The 20004-nt window shown below is 32.9% G+C and overlaps 2 protein-coding genes and 1 long non-coding RNA gene across 3 annotated transcripts; all 3 read left to right on the forward strand.

The window, feature by feature from the left end:
• The first annotated feature begins 5219 nt into the window (after positions 1-5219).
• LOC127699266 (uncharacterized) lies at positions 5220-5651 on the forward strand. The gene has a single exon (XM_052203017.1). The coding sequence runs from the start codon at positions 5220-5222 to the stop codon at positions 5649-5651; it is 432 nt and encodes a 143-aa protein (XP_052058977.1).
• Positions 5652-5678: 27 nt separating this feature from the next.
• Positions 5679-6485, forward strand: LOC127699267 (uncharacterized). The gene is made up of 2 exons (XM_052203018.1): positions 5679-5992; positions 6482-6485. Exons 1-2 carry the CDS (start codon positions 5679-5681, stop codon positions 6483-6485), a joined length of 318 nt encoding a protein of 105 aa, XP_052058978.1.
• A 180-nt stretch (positions 6486-6665) lies between these two features.
• Positions 6666-12129, forward strand: LOC127699269 (uncharacterized). Its single transcript, XR_007981148.1, has 2 exons — positions 6666-6825; positions 11411-12129. It is a non-coding gene; the product is annotated as an uncharacterized LOC127699269 (long non-coding RNA).
• Positions 12130-20004: the final 7875 nt, after the last annotated feature.

Genomic DNA, 20004 nt, shown 5'->3' on the forward strand with positions numbered 1-20004 from the left:
TTGGTTTTTCTGTCTCTTCAGTTATATAACTTATCAAAATAAAACCTTGATGATATTTAGGCGGTTTGTTGCCATACAAAGGGTGTCAAGTTCGACCATTTTTAAATCAATTTGTTGTTGTATAGCACCTAATGTGCAATCTCATCTGTTGCAATGGTTAATCATCCTGCTTTCCTTCATCAACTATTATATGCACCCAACACTGTGTCAGATTTGTTGTAATATTTCCTATATTGATAGATTTTATATGATAAAGACATAATCTTTCGACCAGTCTAATTGAGGTCTGGAGCTGGCATGTCAGTAACTGCTAGTAGTCCTTTGTTAATTTATGTTGATCATTATCATTTTGCTTGGATTAAATAGTATTTTTTCAATAAAACAAATCATGATAAAATAGATAATACATTATGATCAATTAGATTCAGAAACAAGCAACATTGCTTATCTTAATTTGTCTTCCAAAAAATGATGACACACAACATAATGGTGGGGCATTTTGAATGAGTGTGATTCGCATGACGGGTGATGGATGCATAACAGGAGATACTTATCCTGTCGTCGCACCAAGGCCTACTATGGTCATAAAAATTTACTAGGAACTCTGAGTACAAAATATTTTACTCGAAACACCAAATCCAGCATTTTGGTTGGTTGAATTCTGAGTCTGAGTACGATAATCGTACTCAAAAGTTTTATGACCACAAGGCCAGAGCTATCACCTTTTGTAGTTCATGCGATTTCCTCAGTTTTTGTTTGTTACCTTGTTTTGTGTCTTCCAAATCGATTAACGAGATTTGAACTACTGTTGCCTAAACTTAGTGTGGTTAGGTTGTGTCTTATTGACGCATAACTCAAATCTCTATTAATGCAAATAGTATCTCAATGGTTTTGATATATCAACGGTCTTCAATAAACACTAACGTTTAAATCATGAGAATATTTTTGTAAATTCATTTAAACTGAAATTAAGCAAAAATAAAGCGGGTCGTTTTTTTTCAACAATACACTACCCTGTCTCAGTAACTGATGTCGTGGTTTTCTGTTGTATGCATACATAGCTATTTAGAAATTCATTTATACTCGCACTTGTGCGGGTTACTTTCTAAAATATACACACACAAAAAATAAAGATAAAACAGCAATATAAAAACAGGAAATATATCTGTAGGCCAATATACTGTGTTCCAGAGGACAAGTGTGTTAATAATATGCCAAGTTCTAAATGAATCGTTGACTAATACCAATTCAACAGAGATTAACAAAGACATGCTGCTTTGAAATTCGTTAAAAGAAGATGCTTTCACGGAGACACACTTGAAATCAATTTTTCAGTCTATTTAGAGGTAGGAAATATTTTTGTCGTGTCTTTCCTAGATTAGACAGTATTTCATGGAAATTCTAATTACCAGACAATAAGGGAAACATTTTGCGTGATGAGAAATTGCAAAAAAGAAATACTGCCGGATAAGCTTGTCAAACCCCCAGGATGCTGCTTGTCAATCTGAACCAGTATCAACAATTATAATAGGCGTTTTAATTTGAAATGCATTTCGAATGATCTGTAATATTGATGTTATTTAAAATTATGTTTCAGATAAAACATGCATACATATTTGTTCATACATTATCGTGATGACACATAAAAATCATGAACTTATAAATGTAAGAGTCTGATTCAATATAGGAACTGAAAATAAAGAGTCGGATTGGAATCGTTCTCACTTCTTTTGACAAGACTTTAGTGAGATTATTCTAGTAACTTTACTTAGTAGTAACATTTCAGTTTTAATGACTCGATTTGGTCAATAATGTTTTATCGAGATTTATCCGGTCGATGAGGGTCCGTTGGTACGTTTGTGTCGAAGAAATGTTGAAAAAAGTCACTTCATTTTTGTTGTGATAAGAGATGTAAATGAAAAAAAACTCTACATGTGAGATATAGTAATGCCCTACTAAAAGTAAACTTCATGGAGACTATGAATACAAAAAAAAGTTAATCAATGCAAACAAATTTAATTATATGTATACAGCTTTCTTTTCTCATTGAACTACAAATAGGTCTTGACAACCTCTTGCTTCACTTTATATGATTTGAATATAATAAGGAAAGAGAATTGATTTAATTCAAGAAAACTTTGTATTCTAACTCTCTACAGTTAGAACTATTTCCGGAAACAATTTTTACCAAACATGCTAGATGATATATATCGATAAATGAGTACATTGTATTTTCATATATATTTGTTTATTTCGTGATTGAAAATGATATAATATGATTTAATTTAGATGTAATATAATGATGCTTACCAGAGAGTTACCCTGGCTTTCACTAGAATGCTGGACTAGTTAAGTAAATTGTTAACAGCAATAGTGCAATATGTTGTTGAAAAAAAAGGAAACTTCTATTATTAACTACCATCACATCAATGCTATGCTAAACTTGCGTTTTAGTCAATATCTGCATGTTTATTTTAAACTGTATTTGTATCAAAGATTTTAAAAAATTGTGCGGACTCACCGCTGTTGCCCCGACGGTTGGTATAAATTCAGCTTTTCTAAGAAATGTATGTCAGTATCGTTGCGCAAATCTAAAGACATATTTTGCCTCAGATTTAGCACAACAATGTTAGATCTGCAAATTTGCGTTAGTAAATTTTTGTTTTTTCCTCAGGGGGATTCGAATCCCTGCATCTGAGACATCGTGGCAACACTGCCTGCACTGTGTCCAGCGCCCTGGACCACTCGGCCAAATAGGCTATATAAATAAAGTTGTGGTTAGTCGAGTAATGCCTTTCCTCGTCGGCTTCATCTAGGGTTGTAACACAGTACATGATGTAAAGTGGCAAGTAAATGGTATGCCTTGTATATCAGTTATTATCTATATAAAACACTTGATAAAAATATAACGAATGGTACAGGTTCAGTTCATAAAAAATACCAGGCATCTTGTGGAGAGTTGTCTCGTTGGCAATCATACCACATCTTTCTATTTATATATAATGAAGTATGTCAGATGCGGGTTTTGTCTACACAACATTCGCCAGTAGAGCTCGAAGAAAGTTGGAAGGTAAAATCAATATCGAAGTTTAATGCGCCTACAATCCTTTGCTTTGAGGAATTTATACATAGTTACAATGGCAAACATGGCCTTTACGAGAATCACTGTGAGTATCTCACTAGAAGTAGGAATTGATTACACTTCCGGAATATTTGAGTTCTTCCCAGTGGTAACACCGTCCATGTTTATCATATGTTTCCTAAGTATCCCTTTGTTTGTCACGTTTTTTTATTTTTTACTTATCCATAGATTCTGTGACTTACAGTTCCACGAATCAACAAATCAAGCCAATATTTCCTCTGTGTGCCTTACCTAAAATAATATTTAGCTACAATATGTCTTAATAAAACATTTTAAAGTGTGTAAAATATCTTTTTAGGTAAGGGCTTGACTTATATCTATTCCGTCTAATAGCTACAAATAATTTATGTATAAAAAGCCAGATAATGGCTCTTATCATACATGTACCTCCCTACGCCTTTCAACTATATTTTAACTTTTTTTACCGTAAAGGTTTATTCTAAGCAACGTGTGCAGGTCACTTGAAGTTCTGTATATAAATAAAAAAAAATATATAACAAAGAAAGAATTATAAAACCATTTTTACAGGTAAAATTAAATATATATATATATTTATACATTATTTATATTGATTTTAAAGCATCTTTAATACCTTTGAAGCTATATTTATAAAAAAAGTTTGCCAGTTAGGAATAAAAAGGTGAAATAAAACGATGATTTATCTTTGCTAATTTTGCATTAGTATGGGGCCAAAATCACAACAGCTACACTGAAAATATTCATTTTCTTTCTGTTAAATGTAAAATGTTATGTGATACCCTATATACGTTTGTCTTTTTCAAATCGATTCTAACATCCTCCCAAATCGCAAAGAGTTATTTTTAATTATACTAGAGATATTTTAGGTAGAGGTTACTAAGGTTTAGATTTAGCCCATCACAACAAAAAGTGTACCTTTTCATTGCAAAATAATTATATAATGGTGTACTGATATTTTACTCTTAGAAACATGAATTTTCGTTTAGTTGTTATTGGCTTTGAACTAGCTTTCAGTAAAAAATGAAAACAACGCGTTATAAATTTCATGCGTCCGAAGCGCTTTTCAGGATTTAACTTTATAGTTTAAGAGCTATATAACCAAACAATGACCTATTAAAATAGCCAAATCCACCTAAGGTCAACTTTGCCTGATGGAGTTGAAACCTTAGTTTCTTATAATATCAAAATTTATTAATGAACAATTTTTATCATGTCAGTACCGAAGTTTTGATTTCTGAGCTGATGATACCCTCGGGTTTTAAAATGTCATGTGAATACTCTCAGATCTGTACTTTGTGTCTTTTGTGTTTTTGTTGGTGTTTTTAGTTTTGTATCGATCAGATGAGTTAAGTCCTTTTCAACTGATTTTTATAGTTGTTCATATGTTGTACTGTTACACCACTGTCCCAGCTTAGGGGAGGGGTGGTACAAGCAAGCCTGTTTAACCCCGTCACATTCTATATGTGCCTGTCCCAAGTCAGGAGCTCGTAAATCAGTGGTTGTCGTTTGTTGTTGTATATCATATTTGTTTTTCATTTATTAGTGTGTACATAAATCTGGCCGTCAGTTTTCTCGTTTGAATCGTTTTACATTTGTCATTTTGGGGCCTTTTATAGCTTACAATGCGGTATGGATTTGTTCATTCTTGAAGGCAGTATGATGGCCTTTGTTGTTAACTTCAACGTCATTTGATCTCTGGCGGAGAGTTGTGTAGTGCCAATCATACCACATCTTCTTATTTTCATTTAAACGGGACAAAGGAAATGCTTGTTATTTTTTTAAGATCGTACAGATTTAACATTTTAGAAATATACAAAACCAATTGTATGGCAAATAAGTCTTTTAATCTAAATTAAGGAATTTACTTCTGCATCCCTTGTTGATCATTTTTTGCTTCCAAATTTATCTGCTTACAGTGTATTAATTTTCATTTGTAAAGTCTTTTGTAATGTCTTTGTATGATTCCTTGTTGTAGAATATGTGTAATGCCTTATCACAGAATATGTCTGATGCCGTATCGCAGAATATGTCAGATGTCTTATCGCAGAATATGTCTGATTCCTTGTCGTAGAATACGTGTGATGCCTTATCGCAGAATATGCCTGATGCCTTATCACAGTATATGTGTGATTCCTTATCGCAGAAAATGTGTAATGCCTTATCGCAGAAAATGTGTAATGCCTTATCGCAGAAAGTGTGTGATGCCTTATCGCAGAATATGTCTGATACCTTATCGCAGAATATGTCGTCTGATGTCTTATCGCAGGATATGTCCGATGCCTTATCGCAGAATATATGTGATGCTTTATCACAGAATATGTCTGATGCCTTATCGCAGAATACGTGTGATGCCTTATCGCAGAATATATCCAGTGCCTTATCGCAGAATATATCCGATGCCTTATCACAGATTATGTGTGATGCCTTATCGCAGAAAATGTGTAATGCTTTATCGCAGAATAAGTCCGATGCCTTATCACAGAAAATGTGTGATACCTTATTGCAGAATATGTTTGATTCCATGTCATAGAATATGTGTGTTGCCTTATCTCAAAAAATGTGTAATGCCTTATCGCAGAATATGTCTAATGCCTTTTCGCAGAATATGACTGATGCCTTATCGCAAAATATGTGTGATGACTTATCGCAGAATATGTCTGATGCCTTATCTCAGAAAATGTGTAATGCCTTGTCGCAGAATATGTCTAATGCCTTTTCTCAGAATATGACTGATGCCTTATCGCAGGAAATGTGTGATGCCTTATCGAAGATAATGTGTAATGCCTCATCGCAGAATATTTGTGATGGCTTATCGAAGAATATATCTGATGCCTTATCGCAGAATATGTGTGATGACTTATCGCCAAATAAGTGTGATGCGTTACTGCAGTATATGTCTGAGGCCTTATTGCAGCTTTCATATGATGTTTTACCGCAGAATGCACGGGATATGTATGATTTCGGATCGTAGAATAAGTGTGATCCTTATCATAGATATCATAGATATCATGGATATCGTTAATATCATATCAAGATGACCACCAGCAGATTTTAATAGAGTACAAAGACAGTTTCTTGCTAGTGGAAAAGAAACCGCTATCCTATCGGAGCACACGAGTTCAGCTATTTTCGATGGGGTTTCAATTTCTCGATATTAAGTTTTCTGTGATTTGTTTTGTTGCTAGCCGTTTCTTTTTTCTTTCTTTTTCTAATGGCTATGGTGTTGTAATGTACTTCTACGACATGTTTGTAAATAATGTTACAAAGTCTTCTTTTCCATCCTTACAAAATGAAAAAAAAAAAAATCTTTTATACATTTGTAAACATATAGTTGAATTAATAGATTTACTGTTTTTAAAGTTAACATGCATCGAACTGGTAAACCATCCTCTTTATTGAAAGTCAATTAAAAGGTTTTGTTAAATATTTATTTGCTCACATAGCATCCAAATCAAGTGTTACAAAGGTAATACAATCTTTATATTCCGCATTTAAAAAGGACTTTAAATCGTTATTTCGATTTTGTCTCTGATAATCTGACAGATTCATGCATATTCTGTTACAAGTAGGTTATGTCGTCATAAGCGTTTATTCATTTCTAATGCAGTTTATAATCATAAAAAAGATGGAAATATTCTATAAATCTATGATTATTGCGTATTTTACAATGTATCTTGTTGTGCTGTCGGACACTTCTTATACAGGTATGTTAGTGTTTCTTTTTTTTTGTCTCTTTCTTAAATATATACTCGTATGTTATGTATAAATAGTGAGCAAGGGTAAGCTACAACGACACAATAAATAAACTCATCATAGATATCAGGATTAGAATTTTGTATGCAAGACGCGCGTTTCGTCTACAAAACGAAGCCAACATCATAAGTTTCAACTAAAACAATCAAAGAAATTCCATACGGAAAAGATAAGTAAAAATAAAGAGCCACCAGCAAATGACGAAATAAGACAAGAGCATACAGAAACGCCGATAGCTAATGGCGAAATTCTAGAAATGGGACAGTCCGAAACATAAAGTTACCTAAGTTTTTTTATGCAGCCCTGCCTATATAGATTTTTTTTATCTCTATTAATAGATCTTAGGTACCTCAAATGTAGAAGCAAATATATCATGCATATTGAGGATATGTATCTATCAATAAAGAGCAGGATAGGGGTCGGATAAAACAACGTTGAGTATTGGTAGCTATTTTCGTAAAGATTGCCTTTACACTGGTCATTTCAAACGAAAAGTTGTGCATTTGTTGCTCACTTTTAGAGAATGACAACAATCCAACACGTTCATTGGATTTAAAGTCTGGAATCACAGAACAAGTCACAAGTGAAAGAGCTCAAAAAGCTAAAAATGCCAAGAATTCAATGACATACATTTTGTACAAAAGAACCCTATTAATTCAATTGTTTGTATTTGTTATTTAATTTTCAAATTTAACTGTTGACACATTTTATCTTTATTTGTATATTAAACACAAAGTTGATGTATTTTTTTTAAAAACATGAAATCTTTATCAGCAGATAATTTTTGTATAGATTAAACTGATTAAACACAATTCTCGTGATTTTTAATGTAAATCCCCAGGACAGTAGTACAATAAACAAGGAAGACTTAGTTATATTTTTCTACAGCTTAAAAACATGCAAATATTTTATGGGATTCTAGGAATGTCATTCTCATACGGTAGGAAGAAAGAAGGAATGATAAAAGGTTTTTACTTGACATCTCAGTATTAACAGATAAGCCTTTATTTTATATATAAAACTTAAGTGTACGTTAAACTTGTATTTAAAAAGACTTTAATTTCAAAACATAATATGCAGATATGGAAACTTCAAGAAAACGGAAAAGCAACCAAACTTGAAGAAAAAAATACAGGAAAACAACTTATAGAATATACCGTATCTCACAGTGATTTTTTTTTTCAGTTCAGTGAATTAACTTTCATTTGAAAAAACTAATGTATAGGAATGGTATTGAATTGTTAAAAGTGAATTAAATATAGAGTATTGGACTGGCATACAATTAAAGCAACCCAACGGAATATGGACCATATCAATTAAATGTGATTGATCAAAATTATGTAGAAACGTTTCTATCAATTTAATTTCCCAAGTCAGGTGCATGTAACTCACTGCTTGTAGTTGGTTGCAGTCTGTAATATTTCTTTTTTATTTATTGTTCTACTAGCATACATCAGGCTGTTGGTTTTCTCGTTTCAAATGTTTAACATTTTATCATTTCGGGTCCTTTTATAGCTGACTATACGGTACTAGAATGCTTATTGTAGAAAGCCGTACGGTCACATACATTTGCTTTAATCAAGTCATTTGGACTCTGGTGGATAATTGTCTCATTGGCAATCATTGGTTTTACATTCATTACAAATGTCAAAGAAATATTAAGAATTAGATCTTCATTCACTCTACTGGAAACCAAATCATGCATGTGCCAAAATACTGTCATGCTGCTGAGTCTGGTAAATACATCACAAAACCTCATTCAAAATTACTTACATGTAATATATCAGAAATTAAAACAGGGCTTTAAAGTTGCTATCAAACTTCGTACTCAAGGGGAGGTGCGAATCATATTGGAAGCTAAATTGAACTAAAGAGGGACGAAAGATACCAGAGGGACAGTCAAACTAAACTAAAATCTGTAGGGACATTCAATTATAATCCTTTATCTTAAATCAAATCATTTTAAATTTTCACTCTTTACACAGGTACATGTGTACTCCATTTTTAACTTAAAGACATATTGGAGACAACTATATATATACTATGCCTCATTAAAAGGAAATTCGATCATATTAAGTATAAAAAGCTTGTTTCAGAAAGATCCAGAATCGATACTTTGTTAAAAACCACTGATTCTAAAAACAGTTCTCTGAAACTGGCCTGTTCAAGAAGCTTGATTATATATTGTTTATGTTTGGTAAAAGTGTTTTTTCAACAGACAGTTAGCATTTTGTTATCATCTACTCGAATAAAAGTTCTTCCATTACTTTTGTTTAAATTACTAATAAAAAACAAATAAGAGAAGAACATTCTTAAGCCTAAACACATTATATCAAAAAAATTAAAAACATTTCGTACTCTTACTTGCTGGGAGGAGTCGAAGAATTATAAATACATGTTGTTTGGCCTAAACACAAACGTGTTTCAATGTCGAATAACTTCAAAGACAAACTGGTTATCTACGTTTGAAGATTCCACGAGGTCAATATTCGGATTAAAACTTAATACTGTAGTAATGATAAAATAAAAGATGCAAAATGCCACTATTTTTACATAAAGATTCTTTAATATTTCACTGAAATTGGTTGACTTGTTATGGAGAGTTGCAGATACAAAGCGACAACCCTGTTGTATAAATATGACAAAGTCCCTGTATTGATCCGGGAAACCACCATATCAATTAGATATACAAATAAAATAGATGTGCATAATATCACGTACTGAAATGTTTCCTATAGAAGCATTGAAAGTATAAAAGAGTCGGAACGAGGAAACAATTTCATAACAAAGACATACATACCTTGTAGGAATTTTCAGTGCTAAATGTGAAATGCGTTTTAAGTTTTTCTGATACTCAAGATAAACTGTTAATAATTTCACATTTACTGAACATTGAATTTTTCAAAGTAGCTATTCATTCAGATTTGTTTCGTATGTTTGAAGGAGTATTGTTTGTACGAATCTCATATCTAAAGCAGAAAAATTTGATTGAATATCAACCGGATGCACGTTTAAAAAATCAAAACGAAAAAAATGTCTTTATAAATAGTAATTATCAATACAACAAAGTACAATATTTCGTTTTTGTTAAGTATATACATTTTGCAACAATTGAGTATAAAGCATTGCAGATACAGAAAACTATGAAACACCATGCAATCAAATCATCATAATTGTATACCAATATATACCATGCTCACCAATGACGCTCCAATAAAAACAATAACAATTCTGAAAGGTTTTGCCAAATACAGCAAATGTAATCCCTTCCTTGGGTAGAAAATCTATAGTATTTCGAAAAATTCAAAGTTTAGTAAATTGTTAAATCATAATTATGACCATATCAATGATAATTGATGTCAACACAGAAGCGCTGACTACTAGGCTGGTGATACCCTCGGGGAAGTAATATCCACCAGCAGTGGTATCGTTCGCGTGGTAGTATCTAAACTCATCATGCATACCAGGTTTAAAAGTTTGTACACCAGACGCACGTTTTGCCTACAAAAGACTCATCAGTAACGCTCGAATAAAAACATTAAAAGTCCAAGTGAAGTACGAAGTTGGAGAGCATTAATATTGAGGACTTAAAATTCCGAAAGGTTTTGCTATATTCACCTAAGGTTATCTAGTCTTGGAGTAGAAATGATAATCTTAGACTGTGGAAATTCAACAAGATTCGCATTTTTTTCTTTTCGTATGTTTTGTTTTTGGTCAGTTTTGTTTGTCATCTTTGACTTTAATTGCCCTTATTTAGCGTCTTACATACTTTGCATTTATGATTAACTTAGTAGTTGTTTGTTGCTGAACGTCTTGTGTCAACTTTCTGCACGCATATACATAACAAAAACAAATCAAATTGGTAAGTTGTCAATATGTAGGCCGATCAGATAGAAAAGGTGGGATGGAGGGGTAAGCGGAATTTAGCTGTCAATTTTGTAAACAAATATTGTTTCCATATTTGTCACAAGAACCACCATAACGTTTTATATTCACAAAAAGAACATATTGAGCCTTTATCTCAGGGGTTGTCGTTGGTTGAATGTCTGTCATATTTGTTTTTCGTAAATTGTTTTGTTATAAATTCGGCCGTTATGTTTCAAAATTGAATTGTTTCATATTTTTCATGTCGGGGCCTTTTATAGCCGACTATACGGTATTGGTTTTTCTTACTGTTGAAGGTCCTACGGTTGCCTATAATTGCTTACATCCACCTTATTTGAACTTTGGTTGATAGTTGTCTCATTGGCAACCATACCACATGTCCTTATTTTTATTTTGAATGGCTCCATTTATTTAGAAAACCTGTTACCAGGCTGAATTTCATACATGTGCATGTAGCTTAAAACACACGGTCAGAGGTGTCCAGTGATAAAATTATTCAAAATTATCGGTCTTATATTTTTTATACAACTTTTCCGGCCTTACCGATTGCTAGTTGCATTCAAATCACCTGTTTTCGTGTTGAATATATATGTTTTTTAAGCAACCACCAATCACAATCATTTAATCAAATCTCAATTTGATTTATTTTAGCGTGTTCGTGTCCCTGCAATACTGTTGGAAGAACCTGGCAACATTTACTCAGTTTAAACCTGACGGAACAGGAATTGGTTATGTACTTAAATGAATATATACAAGACCTGCAGCAAAACATTACTATTGATCCTAAAACCACGTCTTCGTATATTAATTCCAAAACGTCGGCACCTGACAATCGTTCTTCCTCTGCTGTGATTGGCTGGTTTGGTGGAGTAATGATGTGTGTGCCAATAATTTTATGTCTGTGTTCAGATTTCTGCCGATGTTCTCATGGCAAGAAATCGAAAGAAGAGTAATGATACTGTAGTGATTTTCGTATGATTTTGATAATGATAAAAGCTCCTACGGTTTCGATGATGTGTACTTAAAAGAAATGTTAGTAAATCAAGTGACAATGTAAAACCTATATTCGTTAGATTTTAACTGAACACTATACTCCTTTCTATCATAATAGAAAGAATAATACGATGATACTTGAGTTTTCCCTTAAATAATCGGATGCAAATATCAGGATCAAGAGGGTTATTCCTCAGTAAACTAAAATTAACTTCGATTTCTAAATAGGTGGAAAATGATAAGTAAATTAATTCTTTTCCACTGTCACCATATAAATAAAAATTGTTTCTCCGCAAGGACAATTTTGATTAAAAGTTTACAAAAAAAGTTTTGTAAAAAGTAATGATTAAAACAACTAGAATTTTCTTTTTTAAATACATATTCTTTTATTATTGTTTATAAAAAAGAGGCGAAAGATTCCAAAGGGACATTCAAACTCATGTCGAAAATAAACTGACAACACAATAGCAAAAAAAAAAGAAAAACAAAATTATACAAGACACAACATAGAAAACTAAATACTGAGCAACATTAAACCCCACCAAAAAATGGGAATAATCTCAAGTGGTCCAGAAGGATAAGCAAATCCTGATCCACATGTAGCACCGGTCATGGTGCTCATGGAAGTACAAACCCGGTGATAAGTCTAATTCGGTAGGTCGCATTCGGGAAAAAAAGAGGACGATATTGTGCTTAGGGCGATTGAATCATGTCCGTCGTCATCTGTGAAACAAATATTCCATAACGAAAAAAAAAAAACTCGTGATGACGTCCGTTGTATTTACGAAGGGATGATATCAAATTTACCATTTGAAATTCTTGGTTTAATAGCTTCCTTGTGAGCAGCAACTCTCTATTAAGGATATCGTGATAGGAAACGCAAGCCTTGGAGTATCGTATCAACTGGAGATATATACTCTATATGCAGCTGTTGGAATGTTGCTACATAGAAATGGAAAGTGTATATTACAGATCTTTGGATTTTTTTAGTATCTACATCTGATTCACGTCGCCTCTAGTATAGGTAGATTCACAGTAACTTTGAAGCCCGACTTTGATTGATGATACCATTGATGTTTATAAGTTAGAAAGAGGTTTCGTGAAACACTTGGAAGACCTATCAATATAACGTTGTTTGTAAGGACATGCATGCAATTTGGGTATTTAAAACAGTTAAGGAAGATCTAGTTATTCATAATTGCTTGAAATTCCAATTGAACACAGAACAGACCTAAGATTATCCAGGATTTCCTCTTTGGTAAGTGTCTACGTCTTGTTTCTCGCGTTTAACCTATTGCCTGGCATAATCCTCGACTGAATCCATCAGTATTTTGAAGTTGTGTTTCCAATTTGCTCACGAGGAAGTGTTATTGACAATGTTTAGGTCACCAGTCATAACGTGACCAGTAGAATTATATTTGAATGGGGATCTAGCACAAGGCAATCAGGAGGTTTAGAATTGAAGTCATTAATATCAGGATCTTGCAACACGTGCTTATAATTGAAAATTCTAGTTGCAATTGGTTTGGTATAGGTATAAGAAATGATAGGTACAGACTGATCTTAAAAATAGGGAGGTATTTTCGATTGAACTGATTTTGCCCGAGTTGATGGCATCGAAACCTTTGTTGGCAAAGGAAAGTTTTAGAAAGGATCTTTTCTCCTTTTCATCTTTTCCAATGCGAACTGGTTTGAAAAGTCTGTAAGTGGCATTATCTTAGATGGTAGCTGTAAGTTTGTATTGGTGTGAATTTGGGTTTTGCCTTTTGTTAAGGACTTTCCGTTTTTTCATTGGAGCTCGGTATTTTTGCTATTTTTCTTCTTGATGTAACAGTTGTTTCCAAACACGAGTTGTACAGAAATAAAGTTTTGAAAGGGGTAGTGAATAAGGCTTCGTGTAAATGTGATGAATACCCAACGACTTTTGTATAAATAGCAGAAGGTCATGGAGATTGGTATAATGACGTTGACGATCACTGCGTCTACGTCAAGGAGTAGAGTTGAAAATGTTCATTACATTCACCGAGCTACAGGAAGGACTATATAGAATACCTATACCATCAATTTTGTCATTGCAACCATATTGTGTCGCAGTTCCCGATTCTCAAATCAAGAAGTCTTTCTATTGTCTACGGAGAGGGTTTCAAGATGAGGATTGTTAGTCCTGTGGTACATTTTTTTCGATGATGCGAACTTGCTTAGAAAGGATTGAATGATCAGGCTAATTAAAATGCTAGAAAACAATGTTTCTTGCAAAATCGACAAAAGATCTATAAATCTCACTTAATACAACAAATGTCGAGGACAGAAGTTAAGTGAGATTTTTAACATAAGTTGAAAATGTTGCTTAACGATGGAATTCCTAACGTGCCAAACTCAATACTTTTTCCCCGGACTTAATGTTAGAAACATGCCAATATCAGAATTTGGAATATAAGCAATCAGAGAAACTCCAGAAAATAGATTCCTAATAAAATATTGTGATATGTCTTGATTCAAACAAAATTTATTCACTAAGAAAAATCAAATTCAAAGCAACATTATTCAGACAGTTAGTTGGAACAACTCGACTGATTGAAGCATAACGTCAAGTGGCATATTGTTTATACATACGCGGGACAGGTACAAACTAACAATTGATGCAATAGTTACATGTTTATGTATGTTCTAAACAGTTGGTCGATCGGAATGAAAGCTTAGAAATGGAAAAATATTAAATACTAAACTCGTTCAAAGGGTATCTACACGTCTCAATCTTCAAAATCACTTATCTAAAAATACTACCATCGCTAACATTTTAACAATAAAAATCGTGGTTACCCTTCTATCGATAAGTGTCATGCCAAAAAATGACTTACATGTCCCCGTCTTTCCACCAACAATACGGTAAGGTCTACGTTTAATGGTCGCACATTTTCTTTAAATTTTGAAACTGATATAACTTGAAAAACAAACAGTATTATTTATTTACTCACATGAAACAAACCGGGATGCGGTATTCAGTACGTAGGTGAAACTGGACGATATTTTTCTAAACGCACGCAAGAACACCTGTATCGTTTTAAAAGACCCAATAAATTCAAAAGTATCGTTTATCAACATCTTAAAAAGCACAATCATCCTATTAAATATTTAACAGTTCAACCTTTAGAAGTAGTAGATAAGCAGCCTGGTGAATCTCATTCAAATTTTGTAGGATCACGGAAAATAATTGAATTAAATTGGATTAAAAAATTACAGACAGTCCACCCTCTCGGCCTTAATGATAATATCATGGGAATTGGTAATATATCAAGAACCGATTCTGTTAACATTTTGGATATAGTTTCTAAAACTTTTCGTAAAAACCGTTCTCATGGGCGTAGAAAAAATCGCAATCAAAGAAAATTTCGGACCAATCATACAAATTTTGTCGGACCTTATTTCTATTTCAAAAAACAACGGCAGACATTATCTATTAACCCAGCTCTGTTCTTTACCTATAAATAAATTAAATAAAATTTTAGAGGGTTGCAACACAATTTCATATTGCAGTCCTAAGTATGAAATCGTTCAAATTATAATGGCATATTGTTATAATAAACTGTTTCCCAAAATTGATCGCCCTGAAGATCATAAAAAACATTTTATTAAAATAAAGTATGTCAATAAAGGTTTTGATTTTGTAAATATTGCCGGTATTTTAACGACCATTCTGTTAAAGAACAAATTCCTGGATATTTTGATTATACTGAACTCCCTCTTATTTGTTATATTTACAAGAAATGTACCCGAAAATTTGTGTTTAATTATAACCAAGTCTGTAAAGATGTAAATATCAGTGAAAATACATCTACGTCATGTAATTGTAGTAGTTCCGAAATACACTTATGGCCTCATTTCCCATGTTATAACAGGAGACCTTAACATCGTTCGCGACCGAGAGTTAAAATCGTTCCTCAGTAAAGAACCTAAATATCGTCCCCCGTCAATTATTAATTGGAATGAGTGTCGTAATATCATCCACGACTCACTTCGTGCTTACTGTTTGAAATGAATAAAACGGGAAAAAGCTGACAAAAAATCTTTGGACTCTTTTTTTAATTCAGTAATGAAGATAGTTGATATACGTATACAACATTTTAAAGAACATTTTACTCTTAACAACAACCATAAAAATCCTATTTCTCGTACCAAACATAAACTAATAGAACTAGCCAAGGAATTTGTTTTTGTCCCGGCTGATAAAGCTGCTAATAATATCATTATAGTTTGACGTAAATTTTACATTGAGGTTCTGCAAAAGGAAATCACAAATTCACCAACATTCCAACTGACTTCATTTTCAGAAAACGATATCTGTAACAAACATAAACTATTAGCTACTTCTTTACAAGCAGAACCAAAAACAATGAAAGTCCCAACTATGTACTGACTTCCGAAGCTACACAAATCACCTTACAAATATAGATTTATTTCGTCTTCAAGTCATTGTTCCACTACTAAATTGTCTATTTTACTTACTAGTACACTTGGTACAATCAAAAACCTGATAACAAATTGTTCTAATAAGGCCTTTGAAAATAGTGGAATTAATTACTTTTGGAGTGTCAAAAATTCGTTGGAAGTACTTGATAAATTGCATGCATATATTGGTGATTTTGAATCTGTTCAAAGTTTTGATTTTTCTACCCTATATACCACTTTGCCTCATATTCTTATTAAGAAAAAATTCACACACCTAATTAAATGGGCATTTGAAAAGTCGGAATGCGAATACATATGTTCAAACTCTTTTAGGTCATTTTTTAGTAGCAACAAACAAAAGAACTATGTCAATTGGACATGCTTTGATACTATATCTGCCCTTGAATTTTTACTTGATAACATTTTTGTTCGCTTTGGAGATTCCGTATATCGTCAAGTTATCGGAATTCCAATGGGGACTAACTGTGCACCACTTATTGCGGACCTATTTTTGTATTGTTATGAGTTACAATTCATGACTAAAATCAGCAAAGACCCATCGAAACAACATCTTATACAAAAATTTTATAATATTTTTAGATATTTGGATGATATATTGGCTCTCAATAATGACGACTTCAGTGTGTATACTAAAGACATTTATCCTGTTGAACTTACTTTAAATAAAGCTAATACTAACAATGACCACTGTCCTTTCCTCGATCTTGATATCTATATCATTAACGGGAAGCTTAATACAAAAATTTATGATAAAAGAGATGATTTTTCATTTCCTATCGTTAATTATCCATTTTTAGATGGTGACGTTCCCTTGTCACCATCTTATGGTGTTTATATATCTCAACTTGTACGATTCGCTCGTGTATGTAACAACGTATTAGATTTTAGCGAGAGAAATTTATGTATTACTGAAAAATTATTACACCAGGGTTTTCGATATCATAAACTAGTCAAAACATTTACTAAATTTTATCATCGGTATAAGGACATCATTCGTAAATATAACTCAACATGCAGACATCTTATACGTTCGGGTATTTCACATCCATGGTAATATTCCTTACAGAGCACAAAAATAGCAGTATTCACAGCAAAAGCTAACAAAACCTTTAAACAGACTTATTAAGAAGGGATATAGTTACGATACTGTTGTCAGGTCATTAAAGATTGCATATTTTGGCTTTAATATTCATTCACTTATAGGGTCTTTGCATCGGAATTAACACATTTATTCTAAAACCAGTTGTTGGCATGACACGGGTTATGTTCTTCTCATATATTTTATGACGGTATAATACTGAACCCATAACAGGAGGGATTGTGCCTGATATTTATATGATGAAGACATAATCTTTCAATCAGTTTAATTGAGGTCTGGAGCTGACATGTCAGTAACTGCTAGTAGTCTGTTGTTATTTATGTATTATTGTCATTTTGTTTATTTTCTTTTGTTTTCTATTCTGACATCGGACTCGGACTTCTCTTATACTGAGTTTTACTGTGCGTACTGTTGTGCGTTTGTTTTTTCTACATTGGCTAGAGGTATAGAGGAGGGTTGAGATCTCAAAAAACATGTTTAACCCAGCCGCATTTTTGCGCCTGTCCCAAGTCAGGAGCCTCTGGCCTTTGTTAGTCTTGTATCATTTTTAATTTTAGTTTCCTGTGTATAATTTGGAGTTAAGTATGACGTCCATTATCACTGAACTAGTATACTTATTTGTTTAGGGGCCAGCTGAAGGACGCCTCCGGGTGCGGGAGTTTATCGCTGCATTGAAGACCCATTGGTGGCCTTCGGCTGTTGTCTGCTCTATGGTCGGGTTGTTGTCTCTTTGACACATTCCCTATTTCCATTCTCAATTTTATATATACTAAAATAAGTCCTCTATACAGGAATTTTTTTTTACATTTATTACAATTTCATATAATCGACAAAAAATATGTCATTCATTAAAAACATTGCCTCCTATTAAACTCTTGTGTTTTAAGTTTACTGAACTTGACCTATAAAACCCAAAACAGAACCATGGAGGATGTGCAAAATAAGTGAAATGATAGGCATGTTTGTTTACCTTTCCTTTTATCATGGGTTTCCCTCGCACTTGCGTTGTGCGGTTTCGGAAGTACTAACGAGAGGACTCGTGATTAAGGTCTGCATTCGAAAAAACTATCGGTGAATTAGAGTACGAGAAGACAATAATTCAATGGCAGTACATTTCAGAAGATTTTAATACGCTAAATGATTTTCTTTTAAAAGACAGTCTATGTACAGGTGTTTTACAGTAAAACTTAGTCATTCAATATATAAAACATATCGATCAACTTTTTTTTTTAACTTAAAGTATCATATGTGAATTTAATATATACTTATATATATATACAGTTATATACATTCATGATCCAACAATCTGTTGATACTTTTAGCATCGCACTAGGTCATGATTTTTATGACTGCGTATAATGCATTTACACTACATGGATGTGTACTGATTCATAGTTTTGTCTGAGAAACATAATTTTTCAATTGGTTGAAATTGGCTTTGAACTTGTTTTCAGTAGGTGCGAGTACTCTCAAAAAGGTACTTTGTGTTTTCGTCTTTTTGTTATGCTTTGTGCAGATCTGATGAGTAACTCCTTTTAAGCTCATTTTTCTGTACAGTTTGTTCTGATGTTGTAACCACTATCCAAGGTTAGGTGAGGGTCGTTAGATATATCTTTTACTTGACGCCAACCAACCGACTATCGATTATAATCGGCTACAAATTTATTTGGAGGTTTATCTTTCATTGTCAACAACTTAACACATTTTTATAGGATTTCTAAGGTGCTTTAGAGCTTATAATATGTTTAGTGTAAACATTAATTAAAATCAAGTTTTTAAAAGTTAAATAATGTACACAATTTGTATAAATATATAGTAAAACTATTAAATAATATTCTCCGGAAACAAGCTGTTAACTTATTTTAATCCGTTTCTTAATAACATTTTGAATACATGCTGAAGAAGAGAGGCAAAAGATACCAAAGGGACATTCAAACTCATAAGCCGAAAATAAACTGACAACGCCATGGCTAAAAAAGAAAAGACCAACAGACAAACAATAGTACACAAAACACAACATAGAAAACTAAATACTGAGAAAAACGAACCCCACCAAAAACTGCTCCACATGCGACACCCGTCGTGTTACTCCTATAAGATAAGTAACAAGTGATATGGTATCATAAAATAACGGATTGGTAATTAACTCTTATCTAACCCCAAAACATCACCAAATTAATAAACCATCGGTAAAGTAAATGTTCTGACCCTGAAGCTTGACCGACTGTGAAAATGTGAAATAGAAACAGGTTTGTCATGACAAAGGATAGACGAGACTGTTACCGGAATAAACAACACAAAAATTGAAAAATTAAAAACGAAAAAGTACAAGACTTAAACTCAAGTAAGTGCAAAACGAACCACTTTAAAACAAAACTAGAGGTGTTCTCCGGTTCTCCGGAAGGGTAAGCAGATCCTGCTCCACATGTGTCACCCGTCGTGTTGCAACAAAACCGGCAATAAATCTGAATCGGTAGGTATATATTAAGCGATTCTGCATGTATCTACTGCAGCCATTTGAGGTGGAACCAAAAATATTAAGGCATTTTTATTTATTTTAATAACTTATTAGTTAAAACTGATTATAGGTGATTATGAAATTTATCAATCGATTATTTAGTTGGCTGTCTCAAATTATTGAAATATCACTAGTATTAAATTTTGAAAGCGCTAACAAAAATGTTTA

The sequence above is a fragment of the Mytilus californianus genome, unplaced genomic scaffold, assembly GCF_021869535.1.
Source record: "Mytilus californianus isolate M0D057914Y unplaced genomic scaffold, xbMytCali1.0.p SCAF_4, whole genome shotgun sequence".
NCBI classification, from domain to species: Eukaryota; Metazoa; Mollusca; class Bivalvia; order Mytilida; family Mytilidae; genus Mytilus; species Mytilus californianus.

What these genes read in the sequence shown, in the direction of transcription:
- LOC127699266 (XM_052203017.1), top strand. Translation starts at nt 5,220, where the DNA reads ATGCCTGATGCCTTATCACAGTATATGTGTGATTCCTTATCGCAGAAA.
- LOC127699267 (XM_052203018.1), top strand. Translation starts at nt 5,679, where the DNA reads ATGTGTAATGCCTTATCGCAGAATATGTCTAATGCCTTTTCGCAGAAT.